The following is a 20,577-nucleotide window of genomic DNA, read 5'->3' on the forward strand; positions in this document are numbered from 1 at the left end:
ACACCTCTCACCATCTCATACATCTCTCACCATCTCATACACCTCTCACCATCTCATACACCTCTCACCATCTCACCATCTCATACACCTCTCACCATCTCATACACCTCTCACCATCTCACCATCTCACCATCTCATACTAGTACACAGCATACCGTTACATACACCAGACCTGCCAACCCTGTCCAACTTTTTAGAGTATCAGACGCGCGCGGCAAATTGAACTCGCTCCGTGTAGCACGCACCGAATTGGGGTTTTCTTTCCCCCGCATGCTCATGCGCACGCTGTTCGAGTCTGATCGCAATTCTAGAATTGTACCAAATCAAGTCTATAAAAGGTTGGAATACTTTCTTTCTTGACAGCATTCCAAACATTAAAACAAATGATTGCATCGACACAGACTGCAAACTATGTAAAGGTGTCTATTGTATTTATTTGCAGAGCATACATCATTTTAGATTTTCGAAATTGCTCAAATCTAAAATGTAGTGCAAATGCATTTTAGAAGCATTGCCTCTATAGTTAATAYCGGACACTCATTCATTCTTCATCGTGCAGTCTTCTAAACTCGACTCCATTTAATTCCAGGATGTTTATATTTATTTTTTATTATACTTTTGTAATGSTTTTTGTGACGTGGATCATAATTACTGTTACAATCTATCAGGTTGCGTGATTTACATTTACATTTAAGTCATTTAGCAGACGCTCTTCCTTGTAATGGATACGTGGAAAATAMAACTAATGGAACGCAGAATTAAATGTTTTTCACACTCGCACAAATGCGACCAGTTATTTTTCGTATTTAATTTCTTTCACTAGCAAATGCGAGTGAACTGCTGGTACTTTAGAGCCCACTGAATGTCCATCTTATGTTCTCTAACGTTAGCTTGAACCAATGTGTTTACCTTTCCACAACACAAGGGATTTGGGATTTGTCCATGTGTTAACTTACAGCTGACAGTCGGAAAACTCTGCATCACAACAAACAGGAGGAGGGGCAGACACGAGGTAGCTACGTCTAATAATGATGTATTMATCTCTATGTCCGTTGACACAAACTCCATTCATGTCTGTGTGTTGCAGCTCGAGAATCGGGTTGTTAGATTTACTCAGTGGATTTATTTTTTATTAAATGAAAAAAWAAAAGAAKAAKAAKAATAATAATAATATTCATTTCTGCGTACTTTTAACTCGGATCTCGTACCTGCGTACATGGACAAAGAATTGCGTAGTTGGTATGCAAAATGAGTGCACGTTGGCAGGTCTGCATACACGTATATGCCCATAGTACTAATGCAACATCCATGACTCATAAGTACTGCTCGCCATCTACATCTCTCACATAAGAGCAAACAACATACTCATACACCTATACTCACTCATACACTCCACACACATATTACATGCCCGACCCAACCCATACCCACAAGTCAGTTTATTAGGTACACCACCCCGTTCACAAAAAATGGTTTGCGCCTACAGACAGTAAGTCACGTGGCCATGGCTCGCAATATAAAGCAGGCAGACAGGCGCCAAGGCATTCAGTTACTGTTTGATTGAACATTAGAATGGGCAAAATGAGTGACCAAATCAACTTTGAGCGTGGTATGATCGTCGGTGCCAGGTGCCCCGGTTCCAGTATCTCAGAAACTGCCGGCCTCCTGGGGTTTACCGAGAATGGAGCGACAAACCAAAAACATCCAGTCAGCGGCAGTCCTGTGGGAGAAAACAGCTTGTTTATGATAGAGGTCGAAGGAGACAGGCGGGCCACAAACAGGCAAATAACAGCGCAGTACAACATTGGTGTACAGAACGGCATCTCGGAACGCACAACTTGTCGGTCCTTGTCACAGATGGGCTACTACAGCAGACGACCACACCGGGTTCCACTCCTATCAGCTAAAAACAAGAAGAAGAGGCTCCAGTGGGCACAAGATCACCAACACTGGACAATTGAGGAATGGATAAACATTGCCTGGTCCGACGAATCCTGGTTCCTGTTGCGTCATGCTGATGGCAGAGTCAGGTGTGGCATAAGCAGCATGAATCCTGCCTGGTGTAAACGGTACAGGCTGGTGGTGGGGGAATGTTTTCCTGGCACACGTTAGGTCCCTTGATACCAATTGAGCAACGTGTTCATGCCCCGAAGAATTCAGGCTGTTCTGGAAGCAAAGGGGTGTCTGACCCGGTACTAGATGGATGTACGTAATAAACTGTCATACACAAACGACCCCAACACACCTCTTGAGCACAGACATCTGGAGCTTATAAGATACACACAGGAGTTTACAAACATACTGACATAGGGACAGATTTACCAAGCTTTGAACTGGGAGCAAAAAATGATAGTTACATATCAGGATATTTTTATTGACGATGTATCGTTTTGACAATATCGAAGTCTTATTTTTACACTGGTTGACTGTACCTGCACCAATACAAAGTATTTTGCTTTCATAGCTTGTTCTCAATCTTCTATTTAAATTAGGAGCCAATTAGTTTTCATCACTTTTATTTCCATGACTGATTAAAACTTGTTTTCTATTGACTTTATCTTCTCCCTCTGCTGAAGACATGGTGAGCAATATGTTTGGAACATCAAATCACAATAAAATCACAGTTTGCAATACATATAGAATCGTGAGAATCGAAATACATATCATATCGGCACGTAAGTATTGTGAGGTTCCTGGCAATTCCTAGCCTTAATTTCTTCCTGAGGTTAACTCCAGGCTATTTGCAACACACTCTTATTCTTCTGTCCTAAATCAGAGGACCTGTCTGTGTGTGTCTCTGGTCTTCATCAGCCTCCCTCTGCTCTGGGATGCGGAGGAGGAGAGAGAGAGGACAGGAAAGAAAAGAAGAAGGCTTCATTAGTCTCTCTCTCTCTCTCTCTCGCTGTGCCCTCTCCCTCTCTCTCTCCCACTCTATGGTCTCTCTCTGCTCTCTTTCTATCTCTGCTGGAATGGATGGATGGAAAAAGTTGTGTTGAGGCCGGCTTGTCACCCTGAGGCATGGTATCTGCTAAGCAAATACAGTCTATTCTGATGAATGGATCTAGAAGAGCCAGAGCCAGAGAGGAGGCTGCTTTTAGGGAGGGTTGATGTTGCAGAGGTACTCATGGAAGAAGAAACCATGATTCAACCATGTTTTTAAACCATGATGAATCATGTGAAACCGTGTGAATGTGGTTGTTAGTCTGCAGTGAAAATGTTTTTGTCTTTTTGAGGATTCGTAGCTCTCCTCATTGGGACCCACAGGTGGTTGGTTCCCTAGATGAGAGAGGGTTGTGTGTGTGTGTGTGTGTGTGTGTGTGTGTGTTGTGTTGTTGTGTTGTGTGGTGTGGTGTGTTGTGTTGGTGTGTGGTGTGTGTGGTGGGTGTGGTGTGTGTGTGTGTGGTGTGTTGTGTGGTGTGTGTGTGTGTGAAGAGAGAGGCTAGAGTACATGTTCCAGACAGAGCTCATGTGATCCAAGCCCATGTAGATGAAAAGAGAGTCGGGTGGCAGGAGCAGGGTCAGGGTCAGGAGTCCAGGGTTTCCTAGGTCAGGGTCAGGGTTCTAGGTCCAGGAGTCAGGTTTGGTCAGGTCAGGTTCTAGGTCAGGAGTCAGGGTTCTGGGTGAAGAGAGAAAGGTAAGAGATGAGATGGAGAATCAAAGAGTTTGTGTACATATAGGATCCTCATCTAATGTCTTGATGACTTTGTTTATACCTTATGGAACTGGTTTATTAATAGTGGACAAACTATCTATAGAATCCTGTGCCACCAACTAAAGAAAATGGTTTCACTAAAGGTGCCATTGGAATATAATTAAGTGCTGTGTAATTTTTCCACTTTCTCTGTCCTGCTCTCCTTGCGTGCGTGCACACGAGTGTGTGCGTTGGTGAGTGTGTCTGTTGGAGTGTTGTTGCTCCTCGTTAGGCTCTGTCACTAAAGCTGAAGCTTCATCAATCATTCCCTTGCAACGATAGGATCAGGGCCAGCTTGTTGTGTGTGCTTGTGGTGTGTGCTTGTGTGTGTGCTTGTGTGTTTGCTTGTGTGTGTGCTTGGTGTTGTTTGTGGTGAGAGTGTTAATGTGTTTATTATATCTTGCATGTATAGTATGCAGTGTGATGAGCCCTGTTGTGTTAGTACTGTGGTTTATGTATAGAGAGTGTGTGTTCGCATGCTAGTGTGTATGTAGGCCTGTGTGTGCGTGGCGTGTGCCGTTGTGCGTGTGCGTGTGCGTGCGTGCTGTGGCTGTGGTGTGTGTGTTGTGTGAGAGAGAGAGAGGAGAAAGAGAGAGAGAGAGAGAGAGAGAGAGACGAGAGAAGAGAGAGGGAGAGATGAGAGAGAGAGAAGAGAGGAGGAGAGAGAGGAACAGAAGGAGAAGAGAGAGGAAGAAAGAGAGAGAGAGATAGAGAGAGAGAGAGAGAGAGAGTAGAGAGGGGAAACAGAGACGAGAGAGAGAGAGCAGAGAGAGAGGAGAGGAGAGGAAGGTAGGGGGGAGAGAGAGAGAGAGACAGAAGGAGAGAAGTAGGGAGGAGAGACGAGAACGGGTAGGAGGAGACGAGAGAGAGGGAAACAAAGGAGAGGAGAGAGAGATGGTAGGGGGAGGAGAGAGGGAAACGGAAGGAGAGAGAAGAGAGATAGGGGGGAGAAAGAGAGATGTTAGGGAGGAGGAGATAGGGAGAGAGAGCGAGAGAAGAGTAGGAAGAGAGAGAGGTAGGTGAGAGAAGAGAGGTAGGGAGAAGAGAGGGAGAGAGAGGGAAACAGAAGGAGAGAGAGACGAGGAGTAATGTTCTCTGGGAAGTCTGGCGACCACCTCGCCTCATGCCTGAGGGAAGTTGTAGTTTAACTGACAGGGAAGGAATTTGGGAAACTTGGCAGAGCACAAAGGCTGAGTAAAGCTCTCCGCTTGTGCATTAACTTTAATAGACTGACCATTACCGGGCCCACCTCTATCATTCTCTCTTGCTCTTCTGCCTTATTTCCCTCTATATTCTCTCTTGCTCTTCTGGCCTTATTTCCCCTCTATCATTCTCTCTGCTCTCTGGCCTTTTTCCCTCTTATCTTCTCTATTGCTTCTGGCCTTATTTCCTCCCTCTAATTCATTTCTCTTGCTCTTCCTGGCCTTATTTCCCCCTCTATCATTTCTTCTTGCCTCTGCCTTATTTCCCCCTCTATATTCTCTCTTTGCTCTCTGGCCTTATTTCTCCCTCTATTCAATTCCTCTCTTGCTCTCTGGCCTTATTGTCCTCCTCTATCTTCTCTCTTGGCTCTTTGGCCTTAATTCCCCCTCTATCATTAGTCTCTTGCTTCTCTGGCCTTATTTCCCCCTCTATCATCTCTCTTGCTCTCTGGCCTTATTTCCCCTCTATCATTCTCTCTTGCTCTCTGGCCTTATTTCCCTCTCATTCTCTTCCTGCTCTCTGGCCTTATTTTCCCCCTCTATCATTTCACTCTTGCTCTCTGGCCTATTTCTCCCTCATCATTCTCTCTCTTGCTCTCTGGCCTTATTTCCCCCTCTATTTCATTCTCTCTTGCTCTCTGGCCTTATTTCTCCCTCTATCATTCTCTCTTTGCTCTCTGGCCTTATTTCTCCCTCCTATCATTCTCTCTTGCTCCTGGCCTTTATTCTTCCCTCTATCATTCTCTCTTTGCTCTCTGGCCTTATTTCCCCCTCTAATCATATCTCTTTGCTCTCTGGGCTATTTCTCCCTCTATCATATTCTCTTCTTGCTCTCTGGCTTATTCTACCCCTCTATCATTATCTCTGCTCTCTGGCCTTAATTTCCCCTCTCATCATTCCCTCTTGCTCTTCTGGCCTTATTTCCCCCTCTACTCATCCTCTCTTGCTCTCTAATATCCATAGAGCTCACACACACACACACAACACACACACACACACACACACCACACACACACACACACACACACACACACACACCACACACACACACACACACAGACACACACACACACACACACACACACACACACACACACACACTGCCTTGCGATACTAGTATTCCCCCTTTTCCCCTTCCCTGTCCGCTCCCTGTATTCAGTTGTTTCTTTTGTGTGGGAATACAGGCTTCTGTCCCCTTGCTGCTCCCCAATACCCTTCTCTGTTATCAAGTTACACCTGAGTGGGGAGGAGGTTCGGGTTAACCCCCGCAGATATGAGGGCGCCTCTTTGATGAAGGGGCTGAAAGGAGGTGGTGTGAGGGTCAGTCTTGGCATGGGTCAGTGCTGCATGGGGGCTGACAGAAAAGAAAGGTTTTGTTTGTGTCTGGGCTGGAGTTGTGTTTCTGACGGCTGTGAGCAGGACCTTCACCTGGACTCTACTTTCGTGGGGTGTGTATATGTTGTGTGTTTCCGCTGTGTTGTATATGGTGTGTACATTTCTGCTGCGCGTGTGTGGGGTGTATGTATATGTACCTGTATGTGGAGGTTTGTTTATGGCGTTGCCATGGGATCTTTCAGTGGTTGAGGTTTGGTTGTGAGGCAGAATAAAATAAGGTAGTGTGTGTGTGCGTGAGAGAGAGAAGTGTGGGTGTGTGGAGAGTTGTGTGTGTGTGTGTGTGTGTGTGTGTGTGTGGTGTGTGGTTGTTGTGGTGTGGTGTGTGTGTGTGTGGTGGTTTGTGTTTGGTGCCTATTTGTGATTCAGTGGATTAACACTGTTGTTTGAGTGTCTTAAGTCTGTTGTATGACCATTCTGACCTCTCTCTCTCTCTCTCTCTCTCCACAGGGGCATAGTGATGGAAGATGTCTGGAACATTAGGGAACTGGACTCCGTGGATGAAAAAGCGACGGGCAGGAGTGCTGAGTGCTCTGAGTGCAGTGCTGCTGTGCTGCCTACAGGGCGGCGCCACCGTCAATGGTGCCACTGGTGAGTAGAGCACTGGTCATTACTCATGTCACAACATCTCAACAGTGAAACAGGGATAGTTAGAGAGATACTAACATCAGAAGTAAGGATTCAATCCCATGTAGGTAGATGGAGAATAGGATAACTTCACACAGTTTAAATAGGTGTACGGCAGTGTCTCTCATCTCTCTCTCATCCCTCGTCCTCTCTCATCCCTTTCTATCAGATGAAGTACCCGTGTTCACAGAGGAGCCTCTGTCAGTGGTCCAGAAGCTAGGGGGAAGTGTGATTCTGAGGTGCAGCACCCAACCCCCCTCAGCCAACATCAGCTGGCGGCTAAACGGGCGCGAGCTGGTTGCCGGGGCTGTTGGGGACCTGGGGGTGGTACTGGAGCCTGGCACGCTGCTCATCCCCGCCCTCACCAACCTCACCCTGGGCAGGTACCAGTGTGTGGCCAGCACCAATGCAGGGGGCCTGGCCAGTGTGCCCGCCAACGTCACCGCTGCCAGTGAGTTGTTGTTCATGCATTTAAGGTTTATATAACATCCAAACACATTGACACAGAAATAAAGTATCACCCGATGTGTAGGTTTCACCACAGTGTGAGTATTTGTGCTCATTTTCAACACTCTCCCTACATTGGCTTTAAGTATATATACAAATCCTTATGCAAAGTTATTGGAATGTGGGAAAAACACGGTTAACTCAAAGTCTCCGACTGAGCATACTATTGTACAAAAACCGGTCATTAAAAAACTCAATCTGTTTTTAAAGTGTAGCTGTTGGTTAACCAGTAGACTGTTGGCCAGTGCAGAGAAGAGGACTGTAGTGTAACTCCATCGTGTGGATGCTAAATAGACTGCTAGAGAAGTTCACCAAACAGCTACCCGGACTCTGCCCCCCTTTGCTCTGCTACTGCTTATTAAATCAAATCGCATTGTATTGGTCACATACACATGGTTAGCAGATGTTAATGGTCACATACAACATGGTTAGCAGATGTTAATGGTCACATACACATGGTTAGCAGATGTTAATGGTCACATACACATGGTTAGCAGATGTTAATGGTCACATACACATGTTACAATGTTAATGTCACTACACATGTGTTAGCAGATGTTAATGATGTCACATACACATGGTTAGCAGATGTTAATGGTCACATACACATGGTTAGCAGATGTTAATGGTCACATACACATGGTTGAGATGTTAAATGGTCACATTACATCGGTTAGCAGATGTTAATGGTACCAGATGTTAATGGTCCATTCACATGTTAGCCAGATGTTAATGGTCACATATACACAATGGTTAGCAGATGTTAATGGTCACATTCACATGGTTAGCAGATGTTAATGGTCACATACACATGTGTTAGCAATGTTAATGGTTCACATTCACATGGTTAAGCAGATTATGTTAAGTTGCATGTTGGTCACATACACATGGTTAGCAGATGTTAATGCGAGTGTTAGCGAAAATGCTTGTGCTTCTAGTTCCGACAATGCCAGTAATAACCAACGAGTAATCTAACCTAACAATTCCACAACTACTACCTATACACACAAGTGAAAAGGATAAGGAATATGTACATAAAGATATATATGAATGAGTGATGGTACAGAACGGCATAGGCAAGATGCAGTAGATGGTATAGAGTACAGTATATACATATGAGATGAGTAATGTAGGGTATATAAACATAAAAGTGGCAAGTTTAAACTGGCTAGTGATACATGTATTACATAAAGATGGCAAGATGACGTAGATCACATATGTCAGAGTCAAGGCCCGCGGGCCACATCCGGCCCGCGAGAAGGTTTTTTACGGCCCCTGGGATGATCTTGATTTATTATTAGAACCGCCGGCCCGCAGACCGCAGCAAGCCGGCAGCCCGCAGATTCTTTACACGCACCAATACTACATTTCCCACAATGCAACGGTGACGCACCGAGCAGTAGGCTGCTTCATTTCAATATTTATTGGCACAGCAGTCGTCAGCATCACAGTAAAATTAACTTTCAGATACCCATCAAAAATGGCAAAACGAATGGACACTGAGAACCGGGGGTTTCAAACAAGGTGGGAGTCGGAGTATATGTTCACGGAGGTAGCTGGAAAACCTGTGTGTCTTCTGTGTGGAGAAAGTGTGGCGGTACTGAAAGAGTATAATCTGAGACGACATTATGAAAACGAAACACGCGGACAAAAACAAGAATATGGACATGGAACAAAGGCTACAAAAGGCAGAGGAATTAAAACGAGGCCTCAAATCTCGACAGGCTCTGTTCAAAAAAGCCAAATCACAAGGCCAGGCTGCTGTCAAGGCCAGTTTTATTTTGGCAGAAGAGATCGCTAAATCAGCCGGCCATTTACGGAGGGGGATTTCATCAAAAACTGCATGATTAAAGTTTTGTGACGAAGTTTGCCCAGAAAAAAGGCAACTCTTTTTAAATGTGAGTCTGAGCAGGAACACCATTGCCGAGAGAGTAGACCAGTTGTCCATCAATCTAAAAGAGCAGCTTGTGAAAAAGGGAAAAGATTTCATTGCATATTCCTTGGCTGTGGATGAGAGCACCGACATTTCTGACATTGCCCAGTTGTCAATTTTCATCCGCGGAGTGGACTCCAGCCTAAGCGTGACAGAGGAGTTTTTGGCTTTACGTCCTATGCATGCGACAACTACGGGGCATGATTTGTAGTGAGAGGTGTCAAGATGTTAAATGAGATGGAGCTGCCTTGGAAAAACTCGTGGGTTTGACAACCGACGGAGCACCTGCGATGTGTGGACACAGGACGGGACTTGGTGGCGAAGATACGGAAAAGATGCAAGAGGAAAACGCGACAGGTGAGCTGACAGCTTATCATTGTATCATACACCAGAAGCGTTGTGCGGTAAAGCCTTGAAAATGGAGCATGTAATGAGCATCATCACGCGCACAGTTAACTTTATTTCAGACCAAAGTTTGAATCACCGCCAGTTCAAGGCATTTCTGACGGAGTTAGAAACGGAGCATGGTGATTTGCCTTATCACACAGAGGTGCGATGGCTAAGCCAGGGAAAGGTGCTTCAAAGATGTTTCGAGCTTCGTGAGGAGATTTGTCTGTTCTTGGACAGCAAAGGAAAGACACAACACAACTCCGAGACGAAATGTTTCTGTGTGAAATGGCTTTTCTGTGTGACATTACGAGTCATCTGAATGCAATGAACTTGCAGCTGCAGGGTCGGGATCATGTCATCTCTGATATGTACAGTACAGTGAAGGCATTTAAAACCAAACTGACTCTGTGGGAGACGCAGATGCGGAAAGAAAATTTGAGCCACTTTCCCAGCTGCCAGACCATGAAAGAGAAGCTCTCTACCAGTGCGTTCCCGAGCGCACAGTTGGCTGATAAAATAGGTATGCTTGCCGCTGACTTTCGACGCCGATTTGCTGACTTTGAAGCACAAAAAGCAGGTTGGAACTGCTCGGTAACCCATTTGCTGTTGACGTGGAAAGCTCACCACCAAACCTCCAAATGGAGTTGATTGACCTCCAATGCAATGATGCACTGAGGCAAAATATGCGGCAGTGGGTGCTGCGGAGTTCGCCCGTTTCCTCCCCGACACAATGCCCCAGCTGCGCATCCAGGCTGCTCAAACGTTGTCTATGTTTGGCAGCACATACCTGTGTGAACAACTGTTTCTTTGATGAACCTGAACAAAACATCACACAGAAGTCGACTTACTGCTGAACACCTCCACTCAATTCTGAGGATTTCCTCAGCTCAGAGCCTTACCCGAACATTGATGAACTTGTGGAAAAGATGGGACACCACCAAGTATCACCCTCAACCTCAAACAAGTGAACATTACTGTGCAATCACATATTTAGAGTTTTTACTCAGTTCAAGTTTAAAAGTTAAAGTTTAATATTTGTTTTCACTGCATGTTACTTCTCTTAAACAAAGTGTTGTTTTTGATTAATAGATTTTTGCACTTTTATTTATTGTATTTCAATCCAATTATATTTTAAAAATATTTTCAGTTGAGTGGATGATAGAAAATTGCTATTATTGTTTTTTTTTTGAAGTAAATTTAGCCCACTTTTGCTAAAATAGAAAATATAGGCTACTGATGGTGCCTTGAATACGGTTTCTTTCATTTAATGTTCATGTTATGGGATTTTTATATAAAGGAAATTTGTCTTTTGTGTCTGTTGAAAATTAAAGATTACTGACAGAGCATAAGAAAATATTGCTTTATTTATCTGATCATATTGGAATATATTTGTTAGGTTTTCAGTAGGTTCAATTAGGTTCACTAGACTATATGCGTCATTTAAAAAAATTTCTATAACATTCGAACAGTCGGCCCTCGGCTTGTAGCTAAATTTTTTATTTCCCTCCGTCCATTTGACTTTGAACCCCTGCAGAGATGATATAGAGTACAGTATATACATATACATTATATTAAGTGGCATTGTTTAAATTGGCTAGTGATACATTTTTGATCAATTTCCATTATTAAAGTGAGCTGGAGTTGAGTCAGTATGTTGGCAGCAAGCCACTCAATGTTAGTGGTGGCTGTTTAAACAGTCTGATGGCCTTGAGATAGAAGCTGTTTTCAGTCTCTCCTATTACCTCTACCTATATGTACATATCTACCTCAACTACCCGTACCCTGCACTCGACTCGGTACTGGTACCCTGTGGTATATATCCAAATTATCATTACTCATTGTGTATTTATCCTTGTGTATAATTTTTCTATTATTTCTCTCTGCATTATTGGGAAGGCCCGTAACTAAGCATCCACTGTTGGTCCACCTGTTGTTCACGGTGCATGGGACAAATAAAACATGTGATTTGATGGAGTAGTGAATAATAATGGTGTGTAGTGGTAGTGTGTATCACTCTCGGTGACAGAGAGGGACTGAGAGGGGGTCTGCCTGGAGAATGTGACCCTGAAGCCTGGTGGTGGGGCCTGGCCAGGGGAGGGGACTGGGGTTGCTGTGAATGGGGCCCTGCCAGGGGAGGGGACCATGGGGTCACTGTGAATGAGGCTTCTCCTGACTCTCAGCTCTTCTCCCCACGACACCACATTCCTGTGACGCAGGAGTTATGGTCCTGTAATTGGGGAGAGGGCTGCTTTTCTTGTGAGGGGAAGATAAGGATGTGTGTGTGTGTGTGGTGTGTGTGTGTGTGTGTGTGTGTGTGTGTGTGTGTGTGTGTACGTGTGTGGTGTGGTGTGTGTTGTGTGTGTGTGGTGTGTGTGTGTGTGTGTGTGTGTGTGGTGTGTGTGTGTGTGTGTGTGTGGTGTGTGTGTGTGTGTGTGTGTGTGTGTGTGAGAGAGAGAGAGAGAGAACGGGTCACAACTCCTGCAGCTCTGTCACACGCTGGTGTGACATAAACGTCATTAATTGTCTGTAACAGTAACACACACACACACCACACACACACACACACCACACACACCACACACACACACACACACACACACACACACACACACACACACACACACACACACACACACACACACACGTACACACACACACACACACCACCACACCACACACACACACACACACACACACACACACACACACACACACACACACACACACACACATACACACACAGTGTTCCTACTCGCCCCTACCTCTGCACATAAAGATGTTGGATGCAGAGTCTGTCTTTAAATATTTAGAGGTCAGAGGCCACTCCACTTTATAAATACCATCAATCCTTCTAGTCCAGCATCCACTCACACAGGGACAGCATCCCACTCACACAGGGACAGCATCCCACTCGCACAGGGACAGCATCCCACTCACACAGGGACAGCATCCCACTCACACAGGGACAGCATTCCACATCACACAGGGACAGCGGACACACACAGGGACACATTCCACTCACACAGGGACAGCATCCCACTCACACAGGGACATCATCCCACTCACACAGATACAGCATCCACTCACACAGGACAGCATCCCACTCACACAGGGACAGCATCCACTCACACAGGACAGCAGGAGACATACACAGGGACAGCATTCCACTCACACAGGGACAGCAATTCACACTCCACACAGGAACAGCATCCCACTCACACTGGGACAGCATCCCACTCACGCCGGACAGCATCCCACTCGCACAGGGACAGCATCCCACTCACACTGGGACAGCATCCCCACCACCAAACAGGGACAGCATCCCACTCACACATGGACAGCAGGAGACATACACAGGGACAGCATCCACTCACACAGGGACAGCATCACACACACAGGGACAGCATCCCACTCACACTGGACAGCATCCCACTCACACTGGGACAGCATCCCACTCACACAGGGACAGCAGAAGACATACACAGGGACAGCATCCCACTCACACAGGGACATCATCCCACTCCACTGGACAGCATCCCACTCACACAGGGACAGCATCCCACTCACACAGGGACACAGGAGACATACACAGGACAGCATTCCACTCACACAGGGACAGCATCACACTCACACAGGGACAGCATCCACTCACACTGGACAGCATCCCACTCACACTGGGACACATCCCACTCACACAGGGACAGCATCCCAACTCACCACATGGGACAGCAGAGACCATACACAGGGAACAGCATTCGCAATCTCACACAGGGACAGCATCACACTCACACAGGGACAGCCATCCCACTCACACTGGAACCAGCATCCCACTCACACTGGGACAGCATCCACTCACACAGGGACAGCAGCAACATACACAGGGACAGATCCCACTCACACAGGACAGCACCCACTCACACTGGGACAGCGCCACTCACACAGGGACAGCATCCACTCACCGGGACAGCAGACAGACATACACAGGACAGCATCACACTCACACAGGGACAGCATCCCACTCACCTGACAGCATCCAGTCACACTGGGACAGCATCCCACTCACACAGGGACAGCAGCAGACATACACAGGGACAGCATCCCACTCACACAGGGACAGCAATCCACTCACACTGGGACAGCATCCACTCACACAGGACAGCATCCACTCACACTGGGACAGCAGCAGACATACACAGGGACAGCATCCCACTCACACAGGGACAGCATCCCACTCACACAGGGACACATCCCACTCACACAGGACACAGCATCCCACTCACATGGGAAGCATCCCACTCACACAGGGACAGCATCCACTCACACAGGACAGCATCCACTCACACAGGACAGCACCCACTCACACAGACAGCATCACACTCCACTGGGACAGCAGCAGACATACACAGGACAGCATCCACTCACACAGGGACAGCATCCCACTCACACAGGGACAAGCATCCCACTCGCAAGCAGGGACAGCATCCCACTCACACAGGGACAGCATCCCACTCACACTGGGAACAGCATCCCACTCAACACAGGGACAGCATCCACTCACACTGGACAGCAGCAGATACACAGGGAAGCATCCACTCACACAGGGACAGCATCCCACTCACACAGGACAACACAGCAGACATACACAGGTACAGCATCCACTCACACAGGGACAGCAGCACCTCACACAGCACAGCATCCCACTCACACAGGGACAGCAGCAGACATACACGGGGACAGCACCCACTCACACAGGAAGCATCCCACTCACACTGGGACAGCATCCCACTCACACAGGGCAGCATCCACACACACAGGGACAGCATCCCACTCACACTGGGACAGCATCCCACTTCACACAGGGACAGCATCCACTCACACTGGGACAGCAGCAGACATACACAGGGACAGCATCCCACTCACACAGGGACAGCATCCCACTCACACAGGGACAGCAGCAGACATACACAGCACAGCATCCTCGGACAGCATCCCACTCACACAGGGACAGCATCCCACTCGCACAGGGACAGCATCCCACTCACACAGGACAGCATCCCACTCACACTGGGACAGCATCCCACTCACACAGGGACAGCATCCCACTCACACTGGACAGCAGCAGACATACACAGGGACAGCATCCCACTCACACAGGGACAGCATCCCACTCACACAGGGACACAGCAGAGACATACACAGGTACGCATCCCACTCACACAGGGACAGCAGCACCCTCACACAGGGACAGCATCCACTCACACAGGGACAGCAGCAGACATACACGACGGACAAGCATCCCACTCACACAGGGACAGCATCCCACTCACACTGGGACAGCATCCCACTCACACAGGGACAGCATCCCACTCACACAGGGACAGCATCCCACTCACCCAGGAAGAGTATTATGTCATGTTTCATGTTCTGTGTGGACCCCAGGAAGAGTAGCTGCTACTATAGCAACAGCTAATGGGATCCTGATAAAATACTCCATACACACATACTCCATACACACACACACACACATACACACACACACCACATATCCATACACACACACACACAACACACACACACACACACACACACACACCACACACACACACACACACACACACACACACAACACACACACACACACACACACAACACACACACATACACCATACACACTATCCATACACACATATCCCATACACACACACACACAGCATACACCATACACACATACCCATACACACATACTCACAACACACACACACACACACACACACACACACACACACACACACACACACACACACACACACACACACACACACACACACACACCACACACACCACACCAACACACAACACACACGATACCTATACACACACATACAATACTCCATAAACACATACTCCATACACACATACACCATACACACATACACCATACACACACACTATATACACACATACTCCGTACACACACACACACATACTCCATACACACATTGTCGTGGAAATTTGCAAGATTATGTTATAATGCTTGTATTGCATTGTAATGGTTGTTTTATTCGACAGAATAGAGTGTTGTATGTGTGTTCCACTGAGGATGGGCCTCTATGASATAGCACTGACAGAGGAGATTTACGATGTCTTTGGGTGATTAAACCTAAAGAGCATTCCAGATTGGATGAGGTAATGGTTCTGTGCTATGAAGTACCAGGAACGAGATTAGAACCTCGTCTGAGGGACCAAACTCAACGATAATTAATAGCGAATGTTATCTGGCTAAGGGATAATCCTTTCTCAAGAAAAAGTATTTCTTTGTGAACAGTTCCTAAGATCTGTGGTTCGTCATGTAAATTGAGAGGGGTGTATCTTGGATATAAAATATATTTGTATTTTTCTGTAGTCACTTTTCAATGGTTCATTAGAGATAGCGCATCATTGAAAGTCAAAAAGGCTATTGCAAAGCTCATATAATTAAAGATGTAATTTAAGTATAACTCTGACTGGTGTGTAGTTTGTAACTCTCCTCATTTGGTAAAGCAGAAAAATGCCACCACATTATACACCATACACACATACTACATACACACATACTATATACACACATACTCCATACACACATACTATATACACACATACTATATACACACATACTCCATACACACATACTATATACACACATACTTCGTACACACATACTCCATACGCACATACTCCATACGCACATACTCCATACACATACTCCATACACACATACTCCATACACACACACACACACACATACTCCATACACACATACTCCATACACACATACTATATACACACATACTCCATACACACGTATTCATCTACCGTACAACACGATTACTGCCGGTACACAACAATACTCCATGACTCCCATAGCACACACACAGAGCACACACGACACACACATGGACTTCCATATCCATGCACATGATCGTCCGATACACACCAGCTACATATCTCCCATACCCATATCCCCAAGATAAGCACATTCGCACCCACCCCATAGCGACCTTCTTAAATCATCTCACGGCCATACACCACACAACAACACTACTCAGCCTCTCACACTACAACTAGTCATCACACAAGAAATCTTCAACACACATCAACACACACACATCATCACCCAACAGCTACACACGATGGTCTATTTATTGCTGGACACACACACTTCTCCCTCCATTATGCAACATCACAATCCACACAGTCACACATCCCCGTCCACACACGACCTATACACAGCATACTCGCCATTACACACATATCTCCACATCCAGCGACTTACCCCATTACACACAGTACACACGTACTGCCAACACACACACAGAACACCACGACAGCACATGACTCACAATACACACACTACACACAACTACTCCATACACACTACTCCCACACACAACACAGTACTCCATACACAGCACACATACAGGTTATTCCTATATAGTTGTTCTACCGAGTTATTCATACTCTGTCACTTATACACTCTTGTCTGTTTGTCTTTGTCTTCTTTCTTTCTGTCTCTCACTGAGAGCACACATACAGGGTAGTTCAGTGGAAGAATGCAGGACTAGAGGTGTGGGGAGGAGGGGGGTTAAAGGTATAAGTTGGAGGAATTTAGTAGCGCTGGGGGAGGAGAGGGGGGAGTCAGGGGGTAGCTGTAAAACACAGGGCCTGATTGATTTTAGCAAATGGAGCATCACAGTCTCTCTTTGAGACTCTACCCTGTCCAGACACACACACAGACACAGAGACCAGAGACACAGGGACAGACACACAACTCAGCATGACAGGTCCTGTGGTCTCATCTCTCTTGGATAGGGGTCGGATGGACGGTGGGTTGGGGGGTGGGGGGTGGGATGGGCGGTGCCGGGCGGGCACCTGTAAGGCCAACCCCTGTAGCTCCCCTCTCTTTTAATAATTCGCCCAGAAGGCCACAAACACACACACTGCCTGCATGGGAAATAGATCAGCAATATGATATGAAAAAACATCATGCATTCTCAGTCACCCAGGTGTATGCTCAGCATCTAAAGTGAATCACTATTGTGTTTCTATCAGTAGATGCCTTAACTCTGGCCTTAATTAAGCTGTGTTCATCTACATTGAAGTGTAAACAACCATATCTGGTTGTCTAGTTGGTTCACTGTGTATGAGTGGCTTGGTTACTTCTGTTTTGACAAAGAGTTGAGCGGTCCAAGAATAACAACTAGCCGTGCACCTCTGAAAATAATGGAGCGCCGCCATCTTTATGAAACAGAATAAATCAAGAGAGACTGGTTGACATTTAATTAGGTGAGGGGGTTGTATTTTTGTTTCATTTCACCGCTGGACTCCCTGCCTCTAGCATACACTACAGCTCTGATCATTGTTGTTGAATGTTCCCTCTTTCCACTTCTCTATTTTTCTCTCTATTAAACTGTTTTCTTTCTCTTTCTCTCTTTTCCCCCCTTCTCTCTCTCTCCCGCAACACTTAAATATCCTGTACTCTACTCCCCCACTCTGACATCAGCGTTCTAAAGTCTAGCAGTGCTATTTCCTCCCAATCCAAACTGGTTGTTCTTTCCCTGAAACTCTAGAGGCAGGCACCGCTCACCTCTGACCCCTGGTCCAGCCCCTGCTGCCCCCTCTGAGGGGGGTGAGGGGTTACAGGTCAGCCCAGTGTCTGTGCTGTGCAGACTGTGTGTCTGCAGGACAGAGTGGGAGCACATGGCCATCCAGTAATCCCTCTCCAGTTTCCCACAGTAACCAACCACTAACCAGGCAGGCTCCTAGTCTCTGTCCCACAGTCAGCCCCCTGCTCAGCTCTGCTCTGACACACACACATGCTCTATTCATAGAAGGAGAATTAATCAAACAGTCTAGAATGGTACAGCCCAATATGGCCGCTGGACTGGTCCATTTGCACTGTTATAGAATATTTCCTTGAATTGGAATTCCCATTTTAGTAGTTCCCATCTTCCCATTTTATAGTTATTGTGTTGTCATCCTGCTCCAGATTGATGGACTACAGACTGGAGCACTTACACAGGCTGGCTGGGTTGAGGAAGCAAATGTGTGTATATTCCGCAATTGTGTTTATGGGAGAGCTTCTGTGGTGCTCTGACAGGGTTGGCTCCATGGTGGGACATGTTTATGTGTATCTGTGTGTGTTAGTGTCTCTCCTGACCTCTTTCTTGTCCTCCCTGTATCTCAGAGTTGCGTGACTTTGAACAAGACGACCAGCAGGACATTGAGGTGGATGAGGGGAACACGGCTGTGATCGTATGTCACCTCCCTGAGAGCCAGCCCAAGGCACAGGTTCGCTACAGTGTCAAACAGGAGTGGCTCGAGACCTCCAAGGGTATGGATCGATTATTCCATTACAGGCCTATTCTCTTTCCCTGTCTAGTTTGCATTCTATCCCCCTCTCACTTCCTCCCTCTTTTTCTCTCAAGCAATCTCTCTCCTCGTACTCTACTGTAATTAATACTTTTTCTCTCTCTTTGGCATTCTCTCTCTCTTTCGCTCCCCCTCTATCTCTCGCTCTGTCCTCTCTCATTAGTATTTTCCCTCTCTCTCTCTCTTTCACTATATCTTTCCCTGGATTACTGGAATGCTGTATCTATCCTAGCTATCTGGCCCATCATTAAACTGCAGATAAGGCAATTATCTGGGTAATGTTGAAACATGGGAATACTCTGTTTATTTTGCAACCATTTATTTCTTGAGTTATTTGAGAGAAAAAGGCCCTCTCTGTGGCTGATATGTAGATGGCTGGGAGCCTTAGGAGGGGATGCGTGGCTTACAGAGAGAGAGGGAAATGAAAACCACGTTGAGGAGACACCACCATGTGGCTGGTGCTGACAGTGCACTCTGTTGTTGAAAGAGACTGCTGTAGGCCTAAATAAAATMAAATCACATTTTATTGGTCACATACACATATTTAGCAGATGTTATTGYGGGTGTAGCAAAATGCTTGTGTTCCTAGCTCCAACAGTGCAGTAGTATCTAACAATAYACAACAATACACAAATCAAAAAGTAAAAKAATGGAATTAAGATATATAGAAATATTAGTATGAGCAATGTTGGAGTCCGGAGTTTAAATAAATATATATAGAGTACCAGTCAAAAGTTTGGACACCTACTCATTCAAGGATTTTATTTATTTTCATTATTTTAAACATTGTATAATAATAGCGAAGACATCAAAACTGAAATAACACATATGGAATCGTCGTAACCAAAAAAGTGTTAAACAAATACAAATATATTTTATATTTGAGATTCTTCAAAGTAGCCACCCTTTGCCTTGATGACAGCTTTGTACACTCTTGGCATTCTCTCAACCAGCTTCATGAGGTAGTCACCTGGAATGCATTTTAATTAACAGGTGTGCCTTAAAGGTATTTGTGGAATTTCTCTTCAAATTATTGAATGTGTTTGAGCCAATTCAGTTGTGTTGTGTGACCAATGTAGGGGTGGGTATCAAAAATCGCCTGATTGGTAAAAGACAAGTCCATAATGTATGGCAAGAACAGGCTCAAATAAGAAGAGAAACGACTCAGGCGGCATCATTACTTTAATACATGAAGGTCAGTCAACACAGACAATTTCAATGAACTTTTGAAAGTTTGCTTGATGGGCAAGTGTGCAAATATACGCATCAAGCACTAGTGATGTAAGACTGGTTGCTCGATGTAGGTACCGCCCACAGGATAAGGATTAGACGCCGAGAGTTTGTACCTCTGCTGCAGAGCGACAAGTTCATTAGAGTTACCGAGCATCAGAAATTTGCAGCCAAATAAAGTTCCTTCACAGAGTTCG

General features: G+C 45.9%; 1 protein-coding gene across 2 annotated transcripts in view; it reads left to right on the forward strand.

Moving 5' to 3' along the window:
* Positions 1–20,577, forward strand: part of LOC112070187 (brother of CDO) — a 57,154-nt gene that overhangs the window by 26,143 nt on the left and 10,434 nt on the right. The window contains exons 2-4 of one of the 2 annotated variants that reach the window (XM_024137601.2): positions 6,736–6,876; positions 7,082–7,363; positions 18,966–19,112. In XM_024137601.2, the coding sequence (XP_023993369.1) occupies positions 6,753–6,876; positions 7,082–7,363; positions 18,966–19,112 (553 nt within the window). In that variant the 5' untranslated portion in view covers positions 6,736–6,752. The remainder of the gene's footprint in view (positions 1–6,735; positions 6,877–7,081; positions 7,364–18,965; positions 19,113–20,577) is intronic. The other variant, XM_070438864.1, reaches the window with a different exon arrangement.

This window comes from Salvelinus sp. IW2-2015, unplaced genomic scaffold (assembly GCF_002910315.2).
Source record: "Salvelinus sp. IW2-2015 unplaced genomic scaffold, ASM291031v2 Un_scaffold1252, whole genome shotgun sequence".
NCBI lineage: Eukaryota > Metazoa > Chordata > Actinopteri > Salmoniformes > Salmonidae > Salvelinus > Salvelinus sp. IW2-2015.